At 41.4% G+C, this 21,345-nt stretch overlaps 2 protein-coding genes across 6 annotated transcripts in view; both read left to right on the top strand.

Moving 5' to 3' along the window:
• The window catches only part of ITCH (itchy E3 ubiquitin protein ligase), a 63,904-nt gene extending 56,655 nt beyond the window's left edge, over positions 1–7,249 (top strand). For all 5 annotated transcript variants that reach the window (XM_054845004.1, XM_054845001.1, XM_054845003.1 and 2 more), the window contains 5 exons: positions 1,345–1,465; positions 2,216–2,320; positions 2,548–2,644; positions 3,026–3,098; positions 3,768–7,249. In XM_054845004.1, the coding sequence (XP_054700979.1) occupies positions 1,345–1,465; positions 2,216–2,320; positions 2,548–2,644; positions 3,026–3,098; positions 3,768–3,867 (496 nt within the window). In that variant the 3' untranslated portion in view covers positions 3,868–7,249. The remainder of the gene's footprint in view (positions 1–1,344; positions 1,466–2,215; positions 2,321–2,547; positions 2,645–3,025; positions 3,099–3,767) is intronic.
• A 1,719-nt stretch (positions 7,250–8,968) lies between these two features.
• Positions 8,969–15,637, top strand: DYNLRB1 (dynein light chain roadblock-type 1). Its single transcript, XM_054845006.1, has 4 exons — positions 8,969–9,051; positions 12,348–12,423; positions 13,822–13,989; positions 15,120–15,637. The coding sequence occupies exons 1-4, from the start codon at positions 9,049–9,051 to the stop codon at positions 15,161–15,163; spliced, it is 291 nt and encodes a 96-aa protein (XP_054700981.1). The 5' UTR covers positions 8,969–9,048; the 3' UTR covers positions 15,164–15,637.
• The last annotated feature ends 5,708 nt before the right edge of the window (positions 15,638–21,345 follow it).

Below are 21,345 nucleotides of genomic sequence, written 5' to 3'. Positions count from 1 at the left end.
CTTGAAATCACTACTAGTTCTATCTGAACTGGTCTTATAGTATACTTAGGCCTTGGCATTTGTAACAGGACAGTGTTATGAATGATGTCTTAAGTTGTATTGTCATGCATGAAGGATTTTGTTTGTAGTACCAGAATGTTTTAAAGCTATAGGTTAAGAGGGAAAGAGCCTAAGAGCAATTAAAGAATAAAAATGTGAACAGTGACCTGCTTTGCCCTGAAATATCCCGTCTTCCTCGATGTGCAGCAGTACATAAGCTCTGCTTTGAGGTGTGATCTTTAACATATAAGCTTGGAGGATGTGCTTGGGGGGGGAAGTCACAGATTGCAGGCACAAAATAAACTGAATCCCAGTAGAATTTTCCTCTCTTTCTTATGACATGTTCTGTGAAGGCGTCTTTCACAGGAAGCAGTGAGAGAGAGAGGGGAGTGGATTTTGTTTTCATCACATGAGTAATCTGAAGACATTTCAGTGATTCACAGAAAAGGTAGTATTTGCAGAAGAAACATACTGGCATTTTGCAGTTTTGCAAAGTATTAATATTGGAGGTGAAAATCAGGAGGATCTGCAGAAAACCATTCTCTTCTAGTTCCTAGGAACCCAGGAAGAGCTCAGATTCCAGTTGGACTCATATTCTTTTGTCTTACTCTGAGTCCTGCTTTAAGTCCCCAAAGTTTCTAGGATTGAGACCAGAAAATAGCCATCTCTCCTTTAGACTCCAGTTCTCCTGACAGGTTAGGCTTGAATTCAGCATAGTATCTGCTTCTCCCTGGGTTCAGATTCTTCGGGTCTCCTGCCTGCTTTTCACCCTTTTATTAATGGAGAGTGGAGTTTCTGCCACAGAGCAAAGTTTCATGATTAACAGAAACAAATATGAAACTTTCCAAATGGACATAGTCATTTCTTGGCAAGCTAGCAGTCCTACTTATCTTCACCAGTACCACTTGACCTAGTTTTTACCTTTTAATGGATAATGACTGAGATTTCTGGGGAGAATATTAGACAAATATAGCTCTGCATTCTTTTCTTTCTTCCAATGCCTAGGGACTGCTGTGCTCTCATTAATACAATCAGTCAATAGATGCTGCCTTGTCTTTGAGTCTAAAATACTTTCCGTAGTAGAATGGCTGAAAACATAGGGTTTTAACTTAAAGAAAAAACAAAATTGTTTGCACAGAGTATAGGTTACTAATAAAATTATACAATGCTCTATCCCCAGAACTTTCCAGACTTTCCTTCTTTTTTTAAACTTAGCTTACAGTTCATCTCAAAATAGGCTATCAAAGATGTGGACCTGGGCTAGCACAAGCCGTTTAGATTATCTTTCTGTATTTTCTTTTACAGACTAGTAGCAGAATGGAGACTTTCCCGAGGTGTTGAGGAGCAGACACAGGCTTTCTTTGAAGGCTTCAATGAAATTCTGCCACAACAGTATTTGCAGTATTTTGATGCTAAGGAACTGGAGGTAAAGGATTGTTTGGCTATTGCTAGGTCCAGGTTGTTACACATAAAATACTTAAACTCCAGTCATTATGTCTGAAGAGCAGAACTCACTAAGGCTGACAACTCTGTTTTATAGGGCATATGAGGGAAACTTTATGGAGTAGTATTTGATGAGTGTTTCCCCCCACTTTCCTCTTTGCAGCCTACTGATGTGTTTCTAAAGGCTAAGATTCTGCCAAGCAAAATTTCTTACTGAAATCCTTTTGTAATCATCAGTAATTTGATTTGCCTGTGTTCAAAGAATGAGTAACTTGACAGAAAGGGAGATAAAACCAGATATACAATGAATGATTGCATATAGACTGGACCAGGTTCTGGATGGTTATGATATCTCAAAAGTTACACTTTCTGAAGCATCCATTCAATTTAAAAAGATAAAAACATAAAAACAAAACATCCTGTTCCTAGTGGAGAATTGTATGGCTGGGCAATGATAAACTGTTCCTGGTTTGAATGTCTAAATGCAAGCAATTATTCCATTTTTCATGACAGAGATGCTTCTTATTTTGTGGCTTCCAAATACACTTCATGAGCAGTCATCACTCTGTTGTAGAAGCTTGGGATAAAGTTGAAAAGTAAAAACAAGTACACTGTCATTGCAGATGCTTCTAAGTATGGGTGCAGTTGATGTTCTGTTTTGCTATGTGGGAAGGCATAGAAGGAAAGTCATAACTTGTACTAGCATGTTTATTTCCCTTTTTCTCTCCTAAAGGTGCTTCTGTGTGGAATGCAAGAAATAGATTTGAATGACTGGCAGAGACATACCATCTACCGGCACTATACCAGGACCAACAGACAGATAATGTGGTTCTGGCAGGTTTGTAGACTTTGTTTTATTCTCAGACCAACAGAAGTTACAGAGCACATCTACAGCTTAGTAAACAATACTCAGAATTATTGAACAGATCCGTAGCATGTGAATATAAATTGTTACTGCTAATCCAGCTATTCGTAACAGTCATGTAATTTGTTACTCTGTGGACGATGATGTGAAAATCTGAATATCAAATCTATACCTAAATATTTATTTGCATTATTTTTCAGTTTGTGAAAGAAATAGATAATGAGAAGAGAATGAGACTCTTGCAGTTTGTTACTGGAACATGCAGATTACCAGTGGGAGGATTTGCTGACCTCATGGGTATGCATTTGATAATCCCTCTAATGCATTAGATTTTTTTTTTTTAAAGAACCAAGTTATATGTTTATGGACATTTCTAATGAATTTTATATTGAATGCTATTTTCTAAGTCCTGCGTATACTTAAGCTATGATGGAAAAAGAGATGGAGGGAATGTTTACACCTTTGGTATTGAGTTTCAAAATCACCTCAAATTTATGCATTTCACCACACGCATACTTTGATCTAGACAGAGTTATATAGTGAAAGACAGATGTCTTTTTTTCTGTGTGAGTAATGGTATTGTCTTGTGTTTAAGCCTTTCATAGTTCAGTTGTAATGTATTGCCTACAGATACAAAGGTAGCTGGACCTATGCCTTGTTTATTTGAATTTGTTATAGGGAGCAACGGACCCCAAAAATTTTGTATTGAAAAAGTTGGAAAAGAGAACTGGTTACCTAGAAGTCATACCTGGTGAGTACCAAAATATTACTGTTGTTCTGGTTTTGCTGACAAGAATCTACTTGGAGATTTTAGTAAATGTGTAATACACTTCAACGGTTGAGACTGTGTGAAAGCAAAGACCAAGTTATACCAATAAACTTTGTTGTTGAATAATAGCTGAACTTCTGAAAAACTCTTTTGGCGTGGAGTAGATTCTATTGTAAATTCCATGGATTTGTGTATTACTGAAAATTTAAAGTAATAAACAGTGCTGTCTAAAGAGATTGATCTTGTGTTATCACTACACTCTATCTTGATAGTAGCCACATTCACACTCCCTGTTCCCTAGAGAAAAGGTAGCTTCTACCCAGTTCCTCAGGTGTATTAGTGGTTAGTAAAAACACACAAATTTAAAATTTCAAATGTGAATGGTTACTCTAGCTAACTAACTAGGAAAAGTTAGTGAAACTTCTTACCAAGTACACTGCATTTCTGGAAAACGATAACTGTTCAAGCACTTGAACTCCAACTTTCACTTTCAGAAATATATAAATTTATGTTTACTAATCAGTTTTTCACACAGTATAAATCCGGGTATCCATCTACGCAGCAAAAAGTTTAATTATCTATATTCATAATGGATTTTTTTGGTGATGGTTTAATTATTTTTCAGTACTTAATTTTTTTCTTTGTTTTCAGTTTCAATCGCTTAGACCTTCCACCTTATAAGAATTATGAGCAGTTGAAGGAAAAGCTGTTGTTCGCAATTGAAGAAACAGAAGGATTTGGGCAAGAATAGGTAAAATTTGCACCTTGAAGAATGTGAACTCAACACAATGTATGTTCTTCACTTCTGCTTGTTGCACACTTCATTGTAAAGTAGACTTGACTTGGATTTATTTAACAGTACTAATGTGTAAGTAAATGGATGTTATCCTGAGATTTTATCCACATTAACTCTGGATTTCTGTTGAGCACTTTCAGAAATCAAATGAGCAATCAGATATGGCTACAAACGAATTATGACCTAAGTAGAGGTTTAATACAGCTTTGGGCTCTGCTTTGTTTTACCATTCATTAATTAGAATGTGTCCTTAATGACTGACAGATTTTTAACAATAGTTTTGTCTTTCCTTTTTAGTAGCATTTTTTGCTACTGATGCAGTGGGAAGTTCATTGGTAGCTGCAATGCTGCAGCATCATCATAAGCCTCTTTACAGCAGTGTTATTAGAGCCAGCTTGTAACCATCTTCTGCGTACCGTGGGCAAATTCATTGCTTAAGCTCTTTTTTCTAACTCAAGTGTGGCCAGACTGTTTTTTCCCCGTCTGGAGTCTGCTCACCTGCCAGCTGGACTCAGGCTGCTGTTAAGGGGATGTCAAACTGTGGCACAAATCCAGGGCATCGCTTTGCTTTGTTTTTTCCCCGATCCTGCTAATTTCAGCAAAATAGACACCCGCCCAAAGTTGTTGGAACATTTCTGTCTGCCCTCAGAAGAATTCTGATCTCTTTCTGTGTAACACATTTAACTTTTAAATCAAAATTAACACTGTGGTACTTCACTTGTTTTGCAAAAGACAAGACCACCTGGGATTGCACTGATTCCATTTAGATTCCTGTTTGCAGACTGATGTTTCTTGTCAAAAGTGTTAATGGACATTTTTCTCAGTGTTATTCTTACGTGTTGCAGTCAGTTTGCTCTTGAAGACTTTATTGGGTTCTCAGGATGAGGTACAAAACAACTGGATTCAGAAAACGATAATACCATTTTTGCTGATGAACTGATTTGCGATACTGGCTAAGGCTAAGAGGGTTAGAAAGTTCAGACACAGATTAAAGATTTTTTTTAAAAGTTGGATTATCGGTAAATAGTTCTATAAAGATTGAAACTAAAGTTTTTGGGGGAGGTTTCTAAGCTAATTCACCCTAAGCTGCTTATAGCTAGTAATTTTGTAGCGAGTTCCTATTGGATTAATAACATCTTTTACTTCCTTTTAGAATCTGTTGATATTCAATTCTCTTCTGGTTTACAATAATGTTTTGCATTTTACTGCTCCTTTAGACTGAATGCACTTTTTGGGTATGGTCAGCTCTTTCCCTATCTGAAGGGAGGAAAGCAAACTTCAGTGAGATGAGCTGTTAGTGATAGTAAGAGACATGACACTAGAAATAGCACATAGCACATATTAAAGCATAACCGCAGCTCAAAGCATTGGGATAGGAGTTGTATTTAAGAGGCTTCTAGATATTGGAGCTGAAACAGGACAGTGGGAAACTGTAAAAGTGAACTTCAGGCTTGAAAAGAGTATTTCTTTCCTGCTGTCCTTTCTGTTTAAACTGTAAGAGGGAAAAACTGATTCAGTTTTTCTGTCTAAGAACAACCAAGAAACTATAGTTTTTAACTGACTTCAAGAGTTTTTCAGGTCATACAAAGGGATACGTGCTTTTTTGGAAGGCAGAATGCTTAGACTTCAGAGTGAATAGCTCTTTTGTCATGCATGTTCTAAGGAAGGCATGGAAAAGAGTTTCTGATGATGCAGAAATGACCCTCTTACAATTTCATTGACGGTGAGAACTAACCCAACTTCATGGTTTTACTAGGAGGAAAATCTGCCAACTTCAACACATTTGATGGATATATTACTGTATACAGCTCATGAGGATAAAAAAAAGCCTTATAAATATTTTCTGTTTATATTAATTCTTACAATGAAATGTAGTTATCTAACGTATTTACAAGAGACATTAAATTAAGCAAGATAATGCAAGATTAAGCTATGAAAAATAGTCTGTGTTCTGCATAATGCTTTATGATTCATGTAGGGAACCTAGAAATATTGTTAATGTATAAATATCACCCAAAAGGCTTTCAGCCCTATATTTTTAAAATAAAAAATAGTTATAATTGAAATAGCCTTAGCCCTAGTTCTATAGGGTATGGCTGTTTAATATTTTTATGGTTGAAATGTTTAGTTCAGGAAAAAGGTAAATGCTTGTATATATTTTTGCAGTCTGGGATTCCACTTATTCCACTTTTCTTTCTTTAATTTAAATGGCATGTTTATATGTCTTTTCTGCTGTATTAGAATGGGGGAAAGGGGGCTGGATATCCCTAGCACCAGATATGATTTTAAAATATTGCAGATGAAGAATTCATTGGGGGGGGAATAATCTGTGAAACATTGGATTTGGCCAAAATATATTTAAAAAAAAAGTTAAAGCAACTTTACTGGGTTAAATTGGCAATATTTCTGAAGTCAGAGGTTAAGATTACTTAGGCATTTTACTTTGTCAGCATTCACAATGCTGACAAAGTAATTTTTTACAGCATGCTGTGTAGAAATAAAAAGGAATTAATATAAGCCACTGGTGCACTTTTCTGTTCTGTATGGGGATCTGGTGAAAATAACATGTGGATGAGTCCACAGCATCTGGTGTCCCAGGTAACAGGTTATTGCGAATTGGATTTATTTGTAGGATTTTTAGCAGAGATTAACGAATTTGTCTCCCGCTACTTCAACTGATTTAGCAGCCTGAGCTGCATAAATTCATAGTATGTCACAAATGTATTTTCATATGCAACTGTCAATTGATCCTAATTTTCAAGTACTAAAATAACTTTTATTTAGAATTTTGCCTTATGAGAATGATATGAGAAAATTAAATGCTGAGCCGCTGATCTAAGAATTAATAAAGCCTTATTGCTCTGGGTAGCTCAGGAAATGTTAATATACTAATGAAATGCACAGTAAATGCGTCATGTCTTCATCTGATCTAGTATGGAAGTTGTTTGTTTTTTTAATCCAGTTGCTTGTGTTTTAAAAAAAAAGCAAAGCTTTTTTTTACTATTCTGAGAAAAGTAAAACAAAAAAAGCTTAATTTTTTTTTGTTTGCATTTTTATTACATGCTGCACTGGATTTGTAATCTCAACTCTCTCTGTTATATTGGTATCTCCAGCCCCCTTTTTGTGGTGTCTTTTAATTTTCTTCAAGAATCACTGTTTGTGTATATGTGCTCTAGTGAACTCCTATATAAACTGGGATCAGCAGCACTGGATTGTAAAATACTGTACTGAAATTCATTGTTGAAATTTCCTTGCATTGTAATTTCAAATACTCAGGTAACTGTAACAGTATCTCAGTAAGTCAAATACTTTTATAAAACTACTTAAAGAGCTGGTAGTCTCGTCGTTATTCCTTCTGTGTTACAAAGCATCTGTGTGCAAAGAAATTGTCTGTCTCCTCTTTGGGGGGCGAGGGGCTGGCCGAAGTTGTCCTTCTAGCAAAGTTCTTTAGGTGCGTTTCTTTGCTGACGCCTCTTCTGCCGTTGTTGATTGCATTGGAAATTCTTTAGGAGATTTCAGACACAGCTGCCATTGTGACTGGTTAGAAACTGCAGGTAAAAAAAAATCCCTGAATTTCTAGTGCTCATGGTCCTGGGGATGCTGCCCCGGGGAGACAGTGAGGCTGCTGGTCTGTTGGCGGTGGTGCTCTGTGGGAGGTGGTCTGGAGAAAGGTTCTGCGGGAGCCACAGCTTTAACATTTTCTTGGCCCACTACTGTGGTGATAACAACAACGAGGTATGACTGTGTGAATTTGTATTTTATTTCTGTTTAGGAATGACAGGGTGACAGGAAGGAGGGAAAAAAGCTCACTGAGACTGACCAGCCTTGTAGTTACCCTCATCCTCCTCCTTGAAGAGAGAAGTGGTATTTACATTCTTTCTGTTACTAGGAACCATTCCTGATCACCGTGGCCTTTCAAAGATAATTTGATCGGCTTTACAGTGACACTGGCCACCTCCCTCAGCGCTCATGGGTACATCCCATCAGGTCTCATGAACTTGCTTGTGTCCAGTTTGTTCAAATGTTCCCTAAACTGATCCTTCTCTGCTGAGGGCAGTCTTCCTTGCTGCAGACCTTCCCACTGGGTTTTCACTCTGCTGACTTTCCCAGATGTTCACAAAGGCTCGGTTAATACAATTTTGTTAGTAGCAGCAAATCCCAAGTATGCTTTTCTATGCCAAGTAAATATATGCAAGAATAATTGCCTTTTTTCTGCAGCAGGGGAGGCAAGTTTTGAGTTGCTTCCTCCATGCTTTGGATGCAATCCCTTGAAAGCATGCTAGTAAATTGTGTAAACTCAACATTTGACACCGGGTAGTTTTTAAGTTAGTACAGCTACATTAGTACAGTAATTTGGGTAGGTTTAAGTTAGTACAGCTATGAGGATATTTTACATATAAAAAAAGGGGCAACCTCCTCCCAAACGGAATTGCAATGCATGATAAATGTATGGTATGATAAATGAACAACTCAGTTGCACCATTTCATGAGTTCCTTGCTATTTTCTTCTATGATGTCATTGGTAATATCAGTACCAGTCCTAGGTTGGGGTTATTATTTTATTTAAACAAAAATTTGTTATGTTTAGGTCTCTGATGTCAGCTGTGCGCTGCTTACTTATTGACCAAACATTACCATCACTGGTGGGACCAGAACTTGAATCAATTCATGATAAAATGACTTTCCGTAGCCAAGCTTTAAAACTTTATTGCTGGACTGGTAAGAAGAGATTAGAATTTAAATTCCATTAGGTTGCAAAGCTGTAAATATCCACTAGAAAATAGTCGTTCCCGGTCTCTGAAGATGCCTGCAACGCATTGCTGGGCCCTGCCCGGTCCTGCTCGGCCCCGCAGGGCCGCCTCTCCTTGTCTCCGGGGTCTTCGCCCCTCTTTATTTGAGGGATAAAGTGACGGTTTACACTAAAGACCGGGGGACCCGACAGCAGCGGCCGGGCCTGGCCTCCCCCTTCCCCGCCGGGCCCTGAGGCGATCGGTAAGTCACTCCTACACACACACACCCCCCGCCGTGAAAAGTACTTCCGGGGCAGGATCTCCCGCCCCCTCCTCCCCGCGGCTTGGCGGAGCTGGCGGCGCATGCGCGCGGTGCCGTGACTGGACGGAGAGGCGGTGGCTCGACATGGTGGGTGAGGCCGCGCCGGGGGCTGCCCGGGCCGGCGGGAGCGGGGCCTGGGACCGGGCGGTGTGTCCCTTCTGGTGCTGCCCCGCTGTCGGGCGCGGGGGGAGGCCTGTGTCTCCTCTCTCGCCCAGACCTCGGCGGCTCCGGTGCGGGAAACGCCTGTATTCGCGTTACCGTGGGCGCAGGGCGAGGTGGAGAGGACCGGTCCTGGGATCTCCTCGGCCGGAGGGGTTGCCCCGCCCGGGGCGGGTGTCCGGGCCGTCCGGTGTCCTGCACCGAGTAAAAGCGAGACCCAGTTGTGGGCAGTTGTTTGGTGTCTCTCCGGTTTAAGCTCTCCGTGTGGTTTGGGTTTGGCTTCTGTGCTAGGAACGCGCGGGTGCGGCCCTCCTTTTGTTAGGTGGGAGTTTTGCCAGGAGGTTTCCAGTAGATGATCCGAGGGCTGGAGCACCTCTGCCATGGAGACAGGCTGAGAGAGTTGGGGATGTTCAGCCTGGAGAAGAGAAGGCTCCGGGGAGACCTTAGAGCACCTTCCAGTCCCGAAAGGGGCTACAGGAAAGCTGGGGAGGGGCTGGTGACAAGGGCAGGGAGTGACAGGACAAGGGGAATGGCCTGAAGCTGCAGGAGGGGACATGGAGATGAGATCTGAGGAAGACATTCTTCCTGGTGAGGGTGCTGAGGCCCTGGCACAGGTTGCCCAGAGAAGCTGTGGCTGCCCCTGGCTCCCTGGCAGTGTTCAAGGCCAGGTTGGATGGGGCTTTGGGCAACCTGGGCTGGTGGAGGGTGTCCCTGCCCATGGCAGGGGGGTGGAACTAGATGGGCTGTGAGGTCCCTTCCCCACCCAAACCAGTCTGGGATTCTGTGATCTTGTGTCTTGCCAGTGTTTCACGTGCCAGCGGCTGAGTCAGGTCAGGAGGCCGCTGCCTTGTAACAGAGGGGTGTCACCCTGACAGCTGAGCGCAGCCTGCCTGGTACCACGGGCCGTGGACTTCTATCCCAAAATCATTGGAGTGGAAAGCGTATCGTTCCCATAAACCTTCAATTAACTCCGCCAAGCACTGAAATATGCCATGTGGTGGCGGGCTACAGATAACATTCAGTAGAAAAATCTTTGTGTTTCTTATGGCTACCGACTTACAATTCTTAAAAGGGAAAGTAATCAGGAAAAAAGCCTGTTTTAAGACAACCGGCTGTTTAATATTCTGCGGAACCTGGAATATATTTATTTTATTGTAATTGTATTGGAGGTTGCTTCCTCTTCATATGCATTGTTGGCTAGCGCATCTGCATGAAACTGGGGATCAAAATATGTGGCAAAGTTTCTGAAGAAATAAATACTGACCTAAGTTGTAGATGGAAAATTGAAATGATCTAATAAGAGATATATTTAGGCGAACCCAGAAGGTAGAGCTTTCTAGATAAAAACAGGAAGATAAAGGCTACTGTTGTATATATAGCAAAGGTTATATAAGAGCAAGTTGGTGATGGGAAAATATTTATTTTCCTTTTCCAGAGTGCATCTCTTCTTCCCCATATACTCTCTCTTGTAGTTATTCAACCCCTTATTAAGACAGTTTTTGTTTGTTTCATGAGTTATATATATTTAACTTTTTCCCAGTAATATTTTTGCTGGTCTGCTGAGTTGAACTGGATTGTGAAGATGTTGGACGAGCACCATAGCTAGTAGTGTGTGTGAAGTGGTATGTGCGTCAGGGAGTAAGATTAGGAGGTACAAGACCTTCCCATGTCAACAGCAGTGAACTGTTAGAGCAGGTCACCCCGCCTTGTGAGTGAGATTATCTGTTGGTTGTTAGAAGAAATTAACAATTGATATTGTTCTGGATGGATGATGCTTTGCATCCAAATAGGTTTGTTAGGGTCTAGTGAAATAAAGTATTTAATGAATTAGGACTTAAATACTGCTAGTAAGAAGTCAGGAGATTATTTCAGACTTAACAGTGTGCCACCGTATTTCTCTCAGCATTCATACACCTTATTGTTTGTTCTTTGTTTCACTTCCCTCGTCTTCAATTTGAAGTAGCCTGGCATTCAGAGATAATCAAGAGCTTTGTTGAAAAGACTGAATTTTTCTCTGCTGGATAAGAGAGAAAAACTCCACTTCATGAAGAGAAACTCAGGTGGTACCACCTCTTACCAGCAACAATTCATGTTACTGCAAGCTACTTTTAACGGCACTGTGCTGAAAGTTGGCCAGTAGTTCTGAGGTTGAGGCCACGTTGTTTTGTTAGGACAAGTCCTGTTCCCAGGGAACAAGGCTTATAACATGACTGTGCTCATTTGCTGCAGGATGGAAGCGGAGAGGGGGTTATTCACAATGCCTAAGAAACACAGGTGTCTTGGCCAAATGCCCCATACAGGTTCCACCTTTCCCAAGTTGAAGTTATTCCTGTCTTCCCTCCTAGGCTGTTTCTGTGGGACTCTGTCTTGCAGGATCTGAAAGATGCTGCATGTCTCTGTTTCCTTTAATGGGGATAAAAAATGCTAAATATTCACCCAGCTGTGGAAAACAGGTCAGGTGCTGAGGTTTTATGACCCTATTAGAGAACCCCTAGTTAAATTTTGATTGATGTCTTGTAGCAGTGGAAGTCATGCAGAAGGGTTTGAAAGCTCTTCTGAAGTCAATGGTGATTTTTACAGAGAAGGCAAAGGGACTGCTGCCTTGGCCTTCAGCTTTCATTTTTCCTGTTGTTTTTTTTTTTAAATTCAATTTCACTAGTTGTAAATTATTGTTAGTGATTATAATCTCCTAGCTATCCCAGCATGAATCATAATTATAAACAAAAAGCACTTACTCATTGGTTTTCTCCTCACTTATTTCTAATTGCTCTTAGTATTCGTTTGATAAAAGGAAAGGTGGTCTTGCACTCAGAATGTATCTTTTTCTACTTTTTAAATAAATTCCATATATGTTTTTATACATGATTTTTGCTTGACACCTAAATTGTAGCAGTCTGACTAAGCAGTCTTCCAGTTGCAAGCCTACAGTAAGGAACTGATGCGGGAGGGCTGGGCAGGAGGAGAGAGGGAAAGATTAGAGGGGAGTTCCAAGTTTCCACAAGGTTATAATCACAAATGAGCGAAGAGCAAAGACAGATGGAAAACAACTGAAAAGATAATGCAGAAAAGGTAGCACCAAGTACAGACGCTTTGTCATATAGAACGGTGTAGGTAGTTTGAATCATCTTTGCGCAGCTTTGTTTTCAGACTGTTATTACAAAGCTGTGGTGGAAGGCAAATAGCGGCTGTAATCTTGAATTGATTTGTGCTTTCTCTGTTTGCAGGCTGAGGTGGAAGAAACACTGAAGCGAATTCAGAGCCAAAAGGGAGTGCAGGGAATCATTGTTGTTAATTCTGAAGGTACTGTGTCAGTCTCAGTTTTCTGAGATATAACTTATTCTAAACATGCACTTGAAGGACTGCTGATTGTACTACTTTCGTTTAGATTACAGTCTGTCTTTAGCAAAGGTGTTCATGTAGCCAAAGCAGATAGACAGTAGTTAGGCTACAAGAGAAAAATTGGATTCCCATTTCTGCAAGCTCACTTTATTATTTTAGGAAACAAATCAAATAAAACAAATTGCAAAAGCTTAGAAATACTTGAGTTATGGCAGTGTTTGAGACTGTGTTCTGTGAAAGCCTTTATCAGTAGCACTAAAAACTCTCATGACACCTGAAATCTTGCTGCTGTGCATGTCCAGAATGCTGCTGTCCTGGCAGACTTGAGTAGCATAGCAGCTGTCTCGTGCTCATGGCTTCATGAGACTCATCAGCTTGTTGTCTCTTTTTGGAGTCATTGAAGGATCCAATAGAGTAGACTTGTTCAGAGTATTCTAAATACACTGTGAGCAGCCCAGCTTCTTAAAATTGTATGATTATCAATTTAAATTTAATATTTCCTAGAAATAATCCTTAGAAAATATGACAGATATTAGCTATATATGAATACCTTGAAGATCAGATCATTGTGTACTTGCATGCAGCTTGTGTTCCCACTCGCTGCTGTTTCATGATACTGAATAATGGATTGCGCTTTCTGGGCTGAAGCTGTGCTTATTTGAACATACACCTGCAGTAGTTTTTCTGCCGTGCCAGTATTTGGTAGTTGGCTGCTGTGTTCTGACACGAGCTGAATTTTGGCTGGCTTTTTGTGGGAAGACATTAAGGCAGCGAAAGCTCTGGCCAAAGAGCGTCAGTGTGTTTGCCCTCTTGGCTGGTGCACAGGAATTGAACCAGGGACCTTGCAGGACTGCATCAACTCTTACGGCTAAATGTTGGAGCCTCAGCTTTGAAACTGTGTGATGCAGCAGCTGATGTCCTCTATAATCAACACCAATCCTGGCCTCACTTGAACATCACAGTTAAATGACATTCAGGAGCCTTTCTGAAAGGAAAAGCTGTCCCCAGTCAGGAGAACAAAATTGAAACATAGGTATTTCCTCCCTCCTCCTAGATATTTATTTTTGTTATTATTTATTTCTATTCGTAAATCTCATAAATAAACGAAAAAGCAAAAGTAAAATACTGATGCTGCTAGAGGTAAACAGTTCTCTCATACGCCTGTGGTTCCAGATCTCAGCCTTTCACATCTTACTTCTGTTCATGTTCTTCTTTTAAGCCTTTGAAAAGAGCACTCCTAACCCCTGGTGTAGCAACAACATCTGCTCAGGTTAAGTAGCCACCCCAGTTGGTGATGCCCAAGGCGGAGTTAGTTCTGGAGTTTTGTTGCTGAGCTTTGCTGTCCCCTGTTTCTTGCAGGTATTCCTATCAAAAGTACTATGGACAACTCCACAACGATTCAGTACGCGGGCCTCATGCACAGCTTCATCATGAAGGCAAGGAGCACCGTGCGAGACATTGATCCCCAGAACGACCTCACGTTCCTGCGGATCCGCTCCAAGAAAAATGAAATCATGGTCGCACCAGGTAAAAGTGGGCGGGGTGAAAGCAGGCATAAGGGAATCCAGCAGAATTCTTTTCTCATGAGATTGACACTGTCAGCCTGCGAGAAAAGTTCTGCCTGCTGCTTTTATTCATATTGTATAAGCTCTTCTTTTCCCAGAAGCTGTTTTGCTTTCTTCAGAGTTGAAAGCTTTTATCATTGACCTAAATTTCCTTTTTCATGTTTGAATGTGGGAAATCACTTTCCTATTTTCATGTCAGTCAAAGTAGAAAGTGTTAAATAGTCTTTGAGAGTGTGTTGCAGCCTCTCGTGCTTTGTGCTTTTCAGTATGAAACCACAAGAATTGGAAAGGAATATGTTTTGAGAGCAATTGCAGTTCAGCACTGTAGACTAAGTGATAAAGCAAAACAGTGTAATAGATTTTCCAGTTCAGAGAAAAGTAATAGAGCCTATTGTAGTTGTAATCATGAGTTGTAGAGTATAACAGCAGCAACCTTCTTTTCAAGAAATGTCCTTAGTATTTCATCAAATTATGAAATGGGAATCAGTGAGGTGAGAACAGTTCACTAATGTGGCAGGAACTCAGCTTTGTTTCTTTGTACTACATTGGCTCCATGGTGGGATTGTGCTGACGGAGAGGCGAAGGAGGGGATTGCAGTTGCAGTAGACTGCTCCGCAGGGACTGGTCAAGGCAGATCTTAAGACAGGCTCTGGGGTTTGTGCTGAGGCAGTCTCTGATTTCCACGTGAAAGATGAAGAGAGAGGAATAAGCATTGCGCCAGAAAAAAATGCAGCTGTAGCCACTGCAGCCCCACAGCCTGCCTGTGAGATAAGGGAAATCACTGTCTTGCACCACCTATTTTGATTCCATCATTGTTTGTGCCAGTTGCTATTATTTCCTAGGCACAAACTGAGTTAAATACAATTGGCTTGGGAGCATGTGGTTTCTAAAGCTGAGAATTTTTCTCAGTAAGACTCATAGAAATAAGTGATCTGCCATGCCAAGCCTGTTTTGCACATTGAGAATGAATGTCAGGACTCTAGTTCCCACAGTGTATCATCAGTGAGATATGAAAAAATGTTGAAACTTACTGTTGTTGTGAACAAATGTCATCAATGAAACAATATTTTTTTTCTTTTTTTCTTTCTCCAGATAAAGACTACTTCCTGATTGTCATCCAGAATCCAACTGAATGATTACAATGACTTGGTCTGGTTTTTTTTTTTTTCCTTTGCCCAATTGTTTTTTTTAATTTAATGGTAAAGAATAGAGCATTAGTGTTAACTCTGCTGTGCCACTTCAATACTGTCTGGAAAAACAACAGCAGGTGGTTTTGTTGTTTACATACAGAAAAAGTGGCTTTTTTTTTGTATCACAAGTCGTTTTGAGGAGGAGTTGGTGAATTAGAATCAGGCAGTAAAAAATACAATAGATTCTTTTAATAGTTAAGAAGATAATATAATAAAATTCTATTAATGTCCTAAAAAAGATTATTCTTTGTATGTTTCCATGCTTCTGTCACTACTATTTGAGATGTGCTTTTACACTATTACTTTTGAATGACTGTAAATATGAAACTTGCCTATCCTCTAGTTCTGTCTTATTTTGTTGGTTTTACAAGTTACTTTGAAAAAGTCTGGCCATATCAAATTAAACAGTGTCATCAGTGACTGTTTTTGTCTTATGTCTTTTGCTTCTGAAGATTTTAATTATCCTCCTAAGTGATTGAGTTTTTCTTCAAAAAATAGAACCTTCCTAGGACTATTTTTACTCATCGGTTGCTTTCTCTAAACAAGGATTTAGTCTAAGTGCATGTGCAATGTACATAAAATTGCCTCCTATGTTGGAGCATTTTCCTACCTCTTGCTTTTTGTTTCAGACAGAGAAGCATTGTGGCTAAGGCAGGCCATCAAGACTGCCTTTGGAGCTCTCATACTATCACAATTCAGTAGACAATTTTATCTGGTATCTTCCTTTAGGAAATTTTTATTGATAGCCATTAAGGACTAAAAAAGGTCCTCTGATTCCTGCAAAATAATAAAGGAGTTATTTTTGTAGCCTTGAAAGAGCCTTGTAATGGCATGCAGAGCTCAAGAATTTGTGCAAAATGTCTGCCAGCAGGAGTAGGGAAGTGATTGTGGCCCTGTACTTGGCTCTGGTGACGCTGCACCTGTGTTCAGTTTCGGGCCCCTCACTCCAAGAAGGACATTGAGGTGCTGGAGCCTGTCCAGAGAAGGGCAATGAAGCTCATAAAAGGACTGGAGCACAAATCTTACAAGGAACGGCTGAGGGAACAACTGGGGTTGTTTAGCCTGGAGAAGAGGAGGATGAGGGGAGACCTTCTTGCTCTCTACAACTACCTCAAAGGAGGTTGTAACCGTGTGGGTGTTGGTCTCTTCTCCCAAGTAACTAGCGAAAGGACAAGAGGAAATGATCTCAAGTTGTGTCAGGGGAGGTTTAGATTGGATATTAGGAAAAACTTCTTCACCGAAAGAGTGGTCAGGCATTGGAACAGGCTGCCCAGGGAAGTGGTGGAGCCACCATCCTTGGAGGTGTTCAAGAAAAGCGTAGACGTGGCACTTTGGGACATGGTTTAGTAGACATGGTGGTGTTGGGTCGACAGTTGGACTTGATCTTAGAGGTCTTTTCCAACCTTAGGATTCTGTGATTCTATGTTTGTTGCGTGTGACAGACACAACTCTGTCTTGTACTGAAGAGCCTTAGCAATGTGCAGAACATCACAGCCCGGATTCAGAAATGACGTATCTTGTCTTGCACTGCATTTTGTGTACTCGTGTAGCTCGGTACAGCTAACTGCTACAGCTGGGAGCGGTGCTCACAGAGTGTGGTTCCTTCCCCAGCCTCATTGGTTCCACAGAGAAGGGGGGCTTGCAGGTAGTGTAGCTGCCTGCTCCTGCTTCAGCCTCCTCACATGTCTGGCCTCAGGCCGCTTGTGATAGAAGCGTTTTACCAGCCTGAGAAGGAATTTCCCCTGAGGTGCACCTGATCAAAGAGGCACAGCCCACAGGCATGAAATGTGCTGTACAATTAAAGAAAGAACTTTGATCAAGTAACTGTGGGTTTTTTAGGGGATGCTGTTTCCTGTGCTAGTGAGAGAGCACTCCTGACTCATCTGTCTCTGTTAGCAGAGGTGTATAACCCGTGCTTAGCCCTGCTCTTTCAAAATTACAAGCAGTAGTAGGAATACGTGATACTGTCCAGTTCTACACCAAGGAACAGACTAAGACTTTATGGATGATCTCAGCAGGTTAGGGGCTATTCCAAGCAGTTGGCTGCAGTGCAGTTTTGGAGTCTAGTAAAAATGTCAGTGTTGACTTGGACACTTTACTGGATTCGGGGCACAAAGTGATGGGGTGGATATGTGGTGACTCAAACAGCTAACATAACCTGTCTGTTCAGCATTTGTTTTCTGTGCATTTTCAGACTCAGGCATTCATTTATAAACTGTGTCTAATTTTTTAGGTAGTGTTCATGACCATGAATGTCAGAAATGCTTTTAGAGATCTGTAAATGGTCAGTCCTGCAGCATCTGAGTGAGGGTGCTTTGCAGTATTTTGGGTATCTCAGCTGTCATTGTGACTCAGTGTTGGCTGTTGCTCAGTTCATGAATTGTTTCTGCCATCAGCCTATGTCTGACCACACTGAATTGGTGCAGACCTGGGATGACACTTTGTGCTAAGAAATGACTGACGTAAACATCCATCTCCTAGTCACAGAAAACTGACAGATAACTCACATAGTGTGTATTCTCTGGCCCTTTTATTATTGAATCTTGTTTTAAGCCACGCCATCAAAGCAATGAACAGAGTCTGAAATCATGCTCTGTGTTTGGAGTAGTTCCTGATACATAGCAGCTTCTATAATGCATGTGATCTGTCCTAATTTAATTGAATGCTGTCTGAAAAAAAATTATCTCCAGCAAGCGGAAGTCTCTGGATAATAACTGAATAGTGAGGCAGAAGAAAAACATGACTTATCTCCTCTATCTTTTGTTGTTCATAGCCAGAGAAATGTTTCCTTCCTTGGAAGTGGTGACCTGCTTATGTATTTTGGCTTTCCCTAGTAGGTGGCAGTGTTACTCTTTTGAACAGTGAAGAGTATCTTTAGTGTCCTGCATTCTTTTGGACACTTTTTGAAGGATAGGTGCCCTACCAGTGGCTTTCTGCTGCATCTAATTTTGGGACAGAGAGGTGTCGAGGTGGGTTTTTTAAACAAGCTGTAATAAATAGCCCTATTGCAAAACAAAGGTCATGCCCATTTTCTGCATTGCGCTGAGACCATAAATGTGCAGTGAAATTACAGAGTTCCTGCTATATGCTGGTTGTTTGGGGTTTTGGAGGGAGTTAGGAGCTGGTTCAGGATTTTTCGTTTTGTTTGTTTGTCTTTCAAGGCCTGTTAGCTGTCTGACTTGAAATACACTGCAGAATTTGAATAAAGGGGTCTTGAAGAAGCTGGTTTTGGAGTCTGAAGGAGCTTGTCAAATCTGTCTGGTCAGGGCAGGGCCTTGCTTATGCCATGCTGGTGCTGCCTTTACACTAGCATTCACAGTTAATTTGTTTTTTTAAAACGGGAAGGGGTGGATGAAGCTGAAGAACAACAACTTCCATTTAGATACTTCCTGTGGAGAAAAAGTGTCTTATTTGGATCAGGAGCCTCACAGAGATCTGACCAGAAGCAATTCCTCTGTATGCAAGTTAGAGGAGGATTTCACTTTGCCCAAGTTATCTTAAAGAGGTGGGATGAAGTTCTGCTTCTTGTCCTGTGTTTGCCGAGTCTGGGCCTAGCCATTCATACGGTACAATTACTGTCAAATTGAGGAAGAAGAGAAAAATAAGTGTTATGGTTCTGGTCCTTTTTTCTAGCCAGAAAGCACGACGAGGTGGTTCAAAGGAGGGCCTGAATAACCTTTGCGATCTGTGCCTTAAAGCTGCTTTGTGTCGTGGTTGGAGACTGGCCTAATTTGCTGTCTTGGAGAAGATGGATCCCTCTCTTGAAGGCAGAGGAAGCATCTACTGCGGAGATGTAGAAAACAAACCCTAATGCATTACCAAGCTAATGAAAGGAAGTTTGAGGTATGGCTCTGGGCTGTGAACAGCAGTGCTTGAGGCCCAAGGACGTGCTTTCTTGTGCTGACTCTGCTCTGAGATAAGGCTCTGGCAGAGGAACGGAGGTGGTAACATATTAATGCCGCAAAAGCTAGGCTTGTGGAAACTCATTTTCTGTGGATCTTAGAGCAGCACTTTAAAGCTGCTCCAGCTTGTGTTTGCTCCAGCGCCCTCCCAAGCAACTCTTCATCTGCCTGAGATGGCTGAGTTCTGTGCAGCTTTCCTCTTCACCTATGGGACATTTATGTTTGATCTTTACACTTTTGTTATGTATACCTCTATAGGGGATGAAAGTCTGGCATGGATAGTTACACCAGTATAGGCTGGCCTTATATTAGTAGAGCTAGGGCAGCTCCTTGAACCAGTATCATCTGCAGGAAAAGCTGTGGCAGCTGGGGTGTGCAGGGACAGTGAGCTCTGCCAAACACTGCCGTGTCAGCAGAGGCCTGAGCATCACCACGATTTCTGTTGCCAAAAAATGCCCTTCCTTTACCAGCATGATGGGATTCCTTCGGGGAGATTTTCCCTCCATGGTTTCACAAGCATCTGGGGTGCTTATTATCAGTGGTGTTTACCCTGTAGGAATGCTGGCACACGGAAAGCTTGATGTTGATCCTAGGTCACGTTAGGACAGCTTGCTGTTGCTGGGTTTGTACAGCTGGTTCCTTCCATCTTTAAACCTTTGACTGATCCGGGCTTTTTTGGATCTGAAGTGCACCTCCTTAAATAAGGAGTTTTGCCAATGACATCAGTAAGAACAGGCAAAAGAGGTATTACTGTGTGCAAGATTTTTCAGGAAAGCTGAGGGCTGGAGGAAGCAGCGTATAAATCATACTCTGCTCTATTAGAAGTAAAACTTCCTTGATCCATGTTCCATTTTTGCAGGTACATTAACATGCTGAGAAGCTCCAGGGCCTCCACGAACCAGTGTCTTTTCTCCAACTTGGGGTATATGAATAATCTCCTATGGATTTATGGCCCCAGTCCTGCAACGAGTCTGCATGGATAAAATCGGAGATCAGATCACTAAATTAGAAAGAGTTCCTCATGCCTCTCATCAAAAAGGGGTTAACACTTCATAACAATAGTAATAAAAAATCCTTTGCCTGGGGATGCAGTCTGTTAAGTTGATCGGCTTGCCATGTCTAATTCAACATTACTGCTTTCCCTTATGTGTTTTCTGATTAAAAGGACCTTTATTGGAAATTAATGTCTCTACCTGTATCTTGATTATAAAAGTGAATCTGAAGAGTTTACACTTCCTTATGAGCATGTGCTACTGCTTGTTCAAGGAAAATCCATGATGTTAGCCATGAAAGTAATTGTTTCCTTTTTGGGTAAGATCTACAAGGAGAAAAGAATTTGTTCAATTGTAGTTAAATATGTTTTTCTTTTAATTGGTGACACTTAATAATTGGAGCAGTTTTTTGATAGATGCATCTTTCATGTTGGTTTTTTTTTTTTTTTTCCACCAAGGTTGTACTTAATCCTTTAACATTTTGTCTTCACTCGTGTTTCATGCCAGTTCTCTGTAAACAATGAAATATTGCTTTGGCAGAATACAGCTTTTGTTGCTGCATACGTTGAGGAGGAAGACTAGACATGGTTCTTGGGGAAAGGCTGACGTGCTGTTTGCAGTTGTTTTTCGATTAATTTACAGTAGCTCCAGAAATAGCCTGCCCTATTTGTAGCCATGCTGCGGTCTTTAAAATATGCAGCATAGATGTGGCTCTGAACGCAGCAGGGAAAACAACAGACTCGTTAGTTGGGAAATGATAGAGGTTGCTGTGGGAATTGCAAATGTCTGATTATCTGGGTGAGATTGGTTTATGTCCAGGTTCGGTGACTGTCGAAGCTGACAGATGCACCCATGGCCTGAACACCCCGCAGGGATGCTTCCCCTCCCACCGGCCTCGCAGCAGCGTTTGCTGACAGGAGCCAGCGGTAACGCTGGAAGATGTTTGAGGCTCCCGAAGCAGCCGGTGGGTGCTGGAGGGATGGACACCTCTGTCCTTCAGGCACCTCTGAACGTTCCAGCCCGAGCGTCGTCCTGCGGCCGTGAGGCCGGGCACGCTGCCGGCTCCTCTGAGGCAGGAGAAGCGCGGATGTTCGGGGTCAGCCTCCGAGTAAGTCATGTCTGATTGGTAAACAGCCGTGCTATGTCACGGCATTCCGTATTGACTGGAAACGACCTTCCCGACGACGTCAGTCCCCCTCCCTTGTATCTAGCTATGTGCTGAGTGACAGGACAG

This window comes from Grus americana, chromosome 17 (assembly GCF_028858705.1).
Source record: "Grus americana isolate bGruAme1 chromosome 17, bGruAme1.mat, whole genome shotgun sequence".
NCBI classification, from domain to species: Eukaryota; Metazoa; Chordata; class Aves; order Gruiformes; family Gruidae; genus Grus; species Grus americana.
Note: the sequence above shows the minus strand (reverse complement) of the source record. Positions and strands in the feature narration are given on the sequence as shown.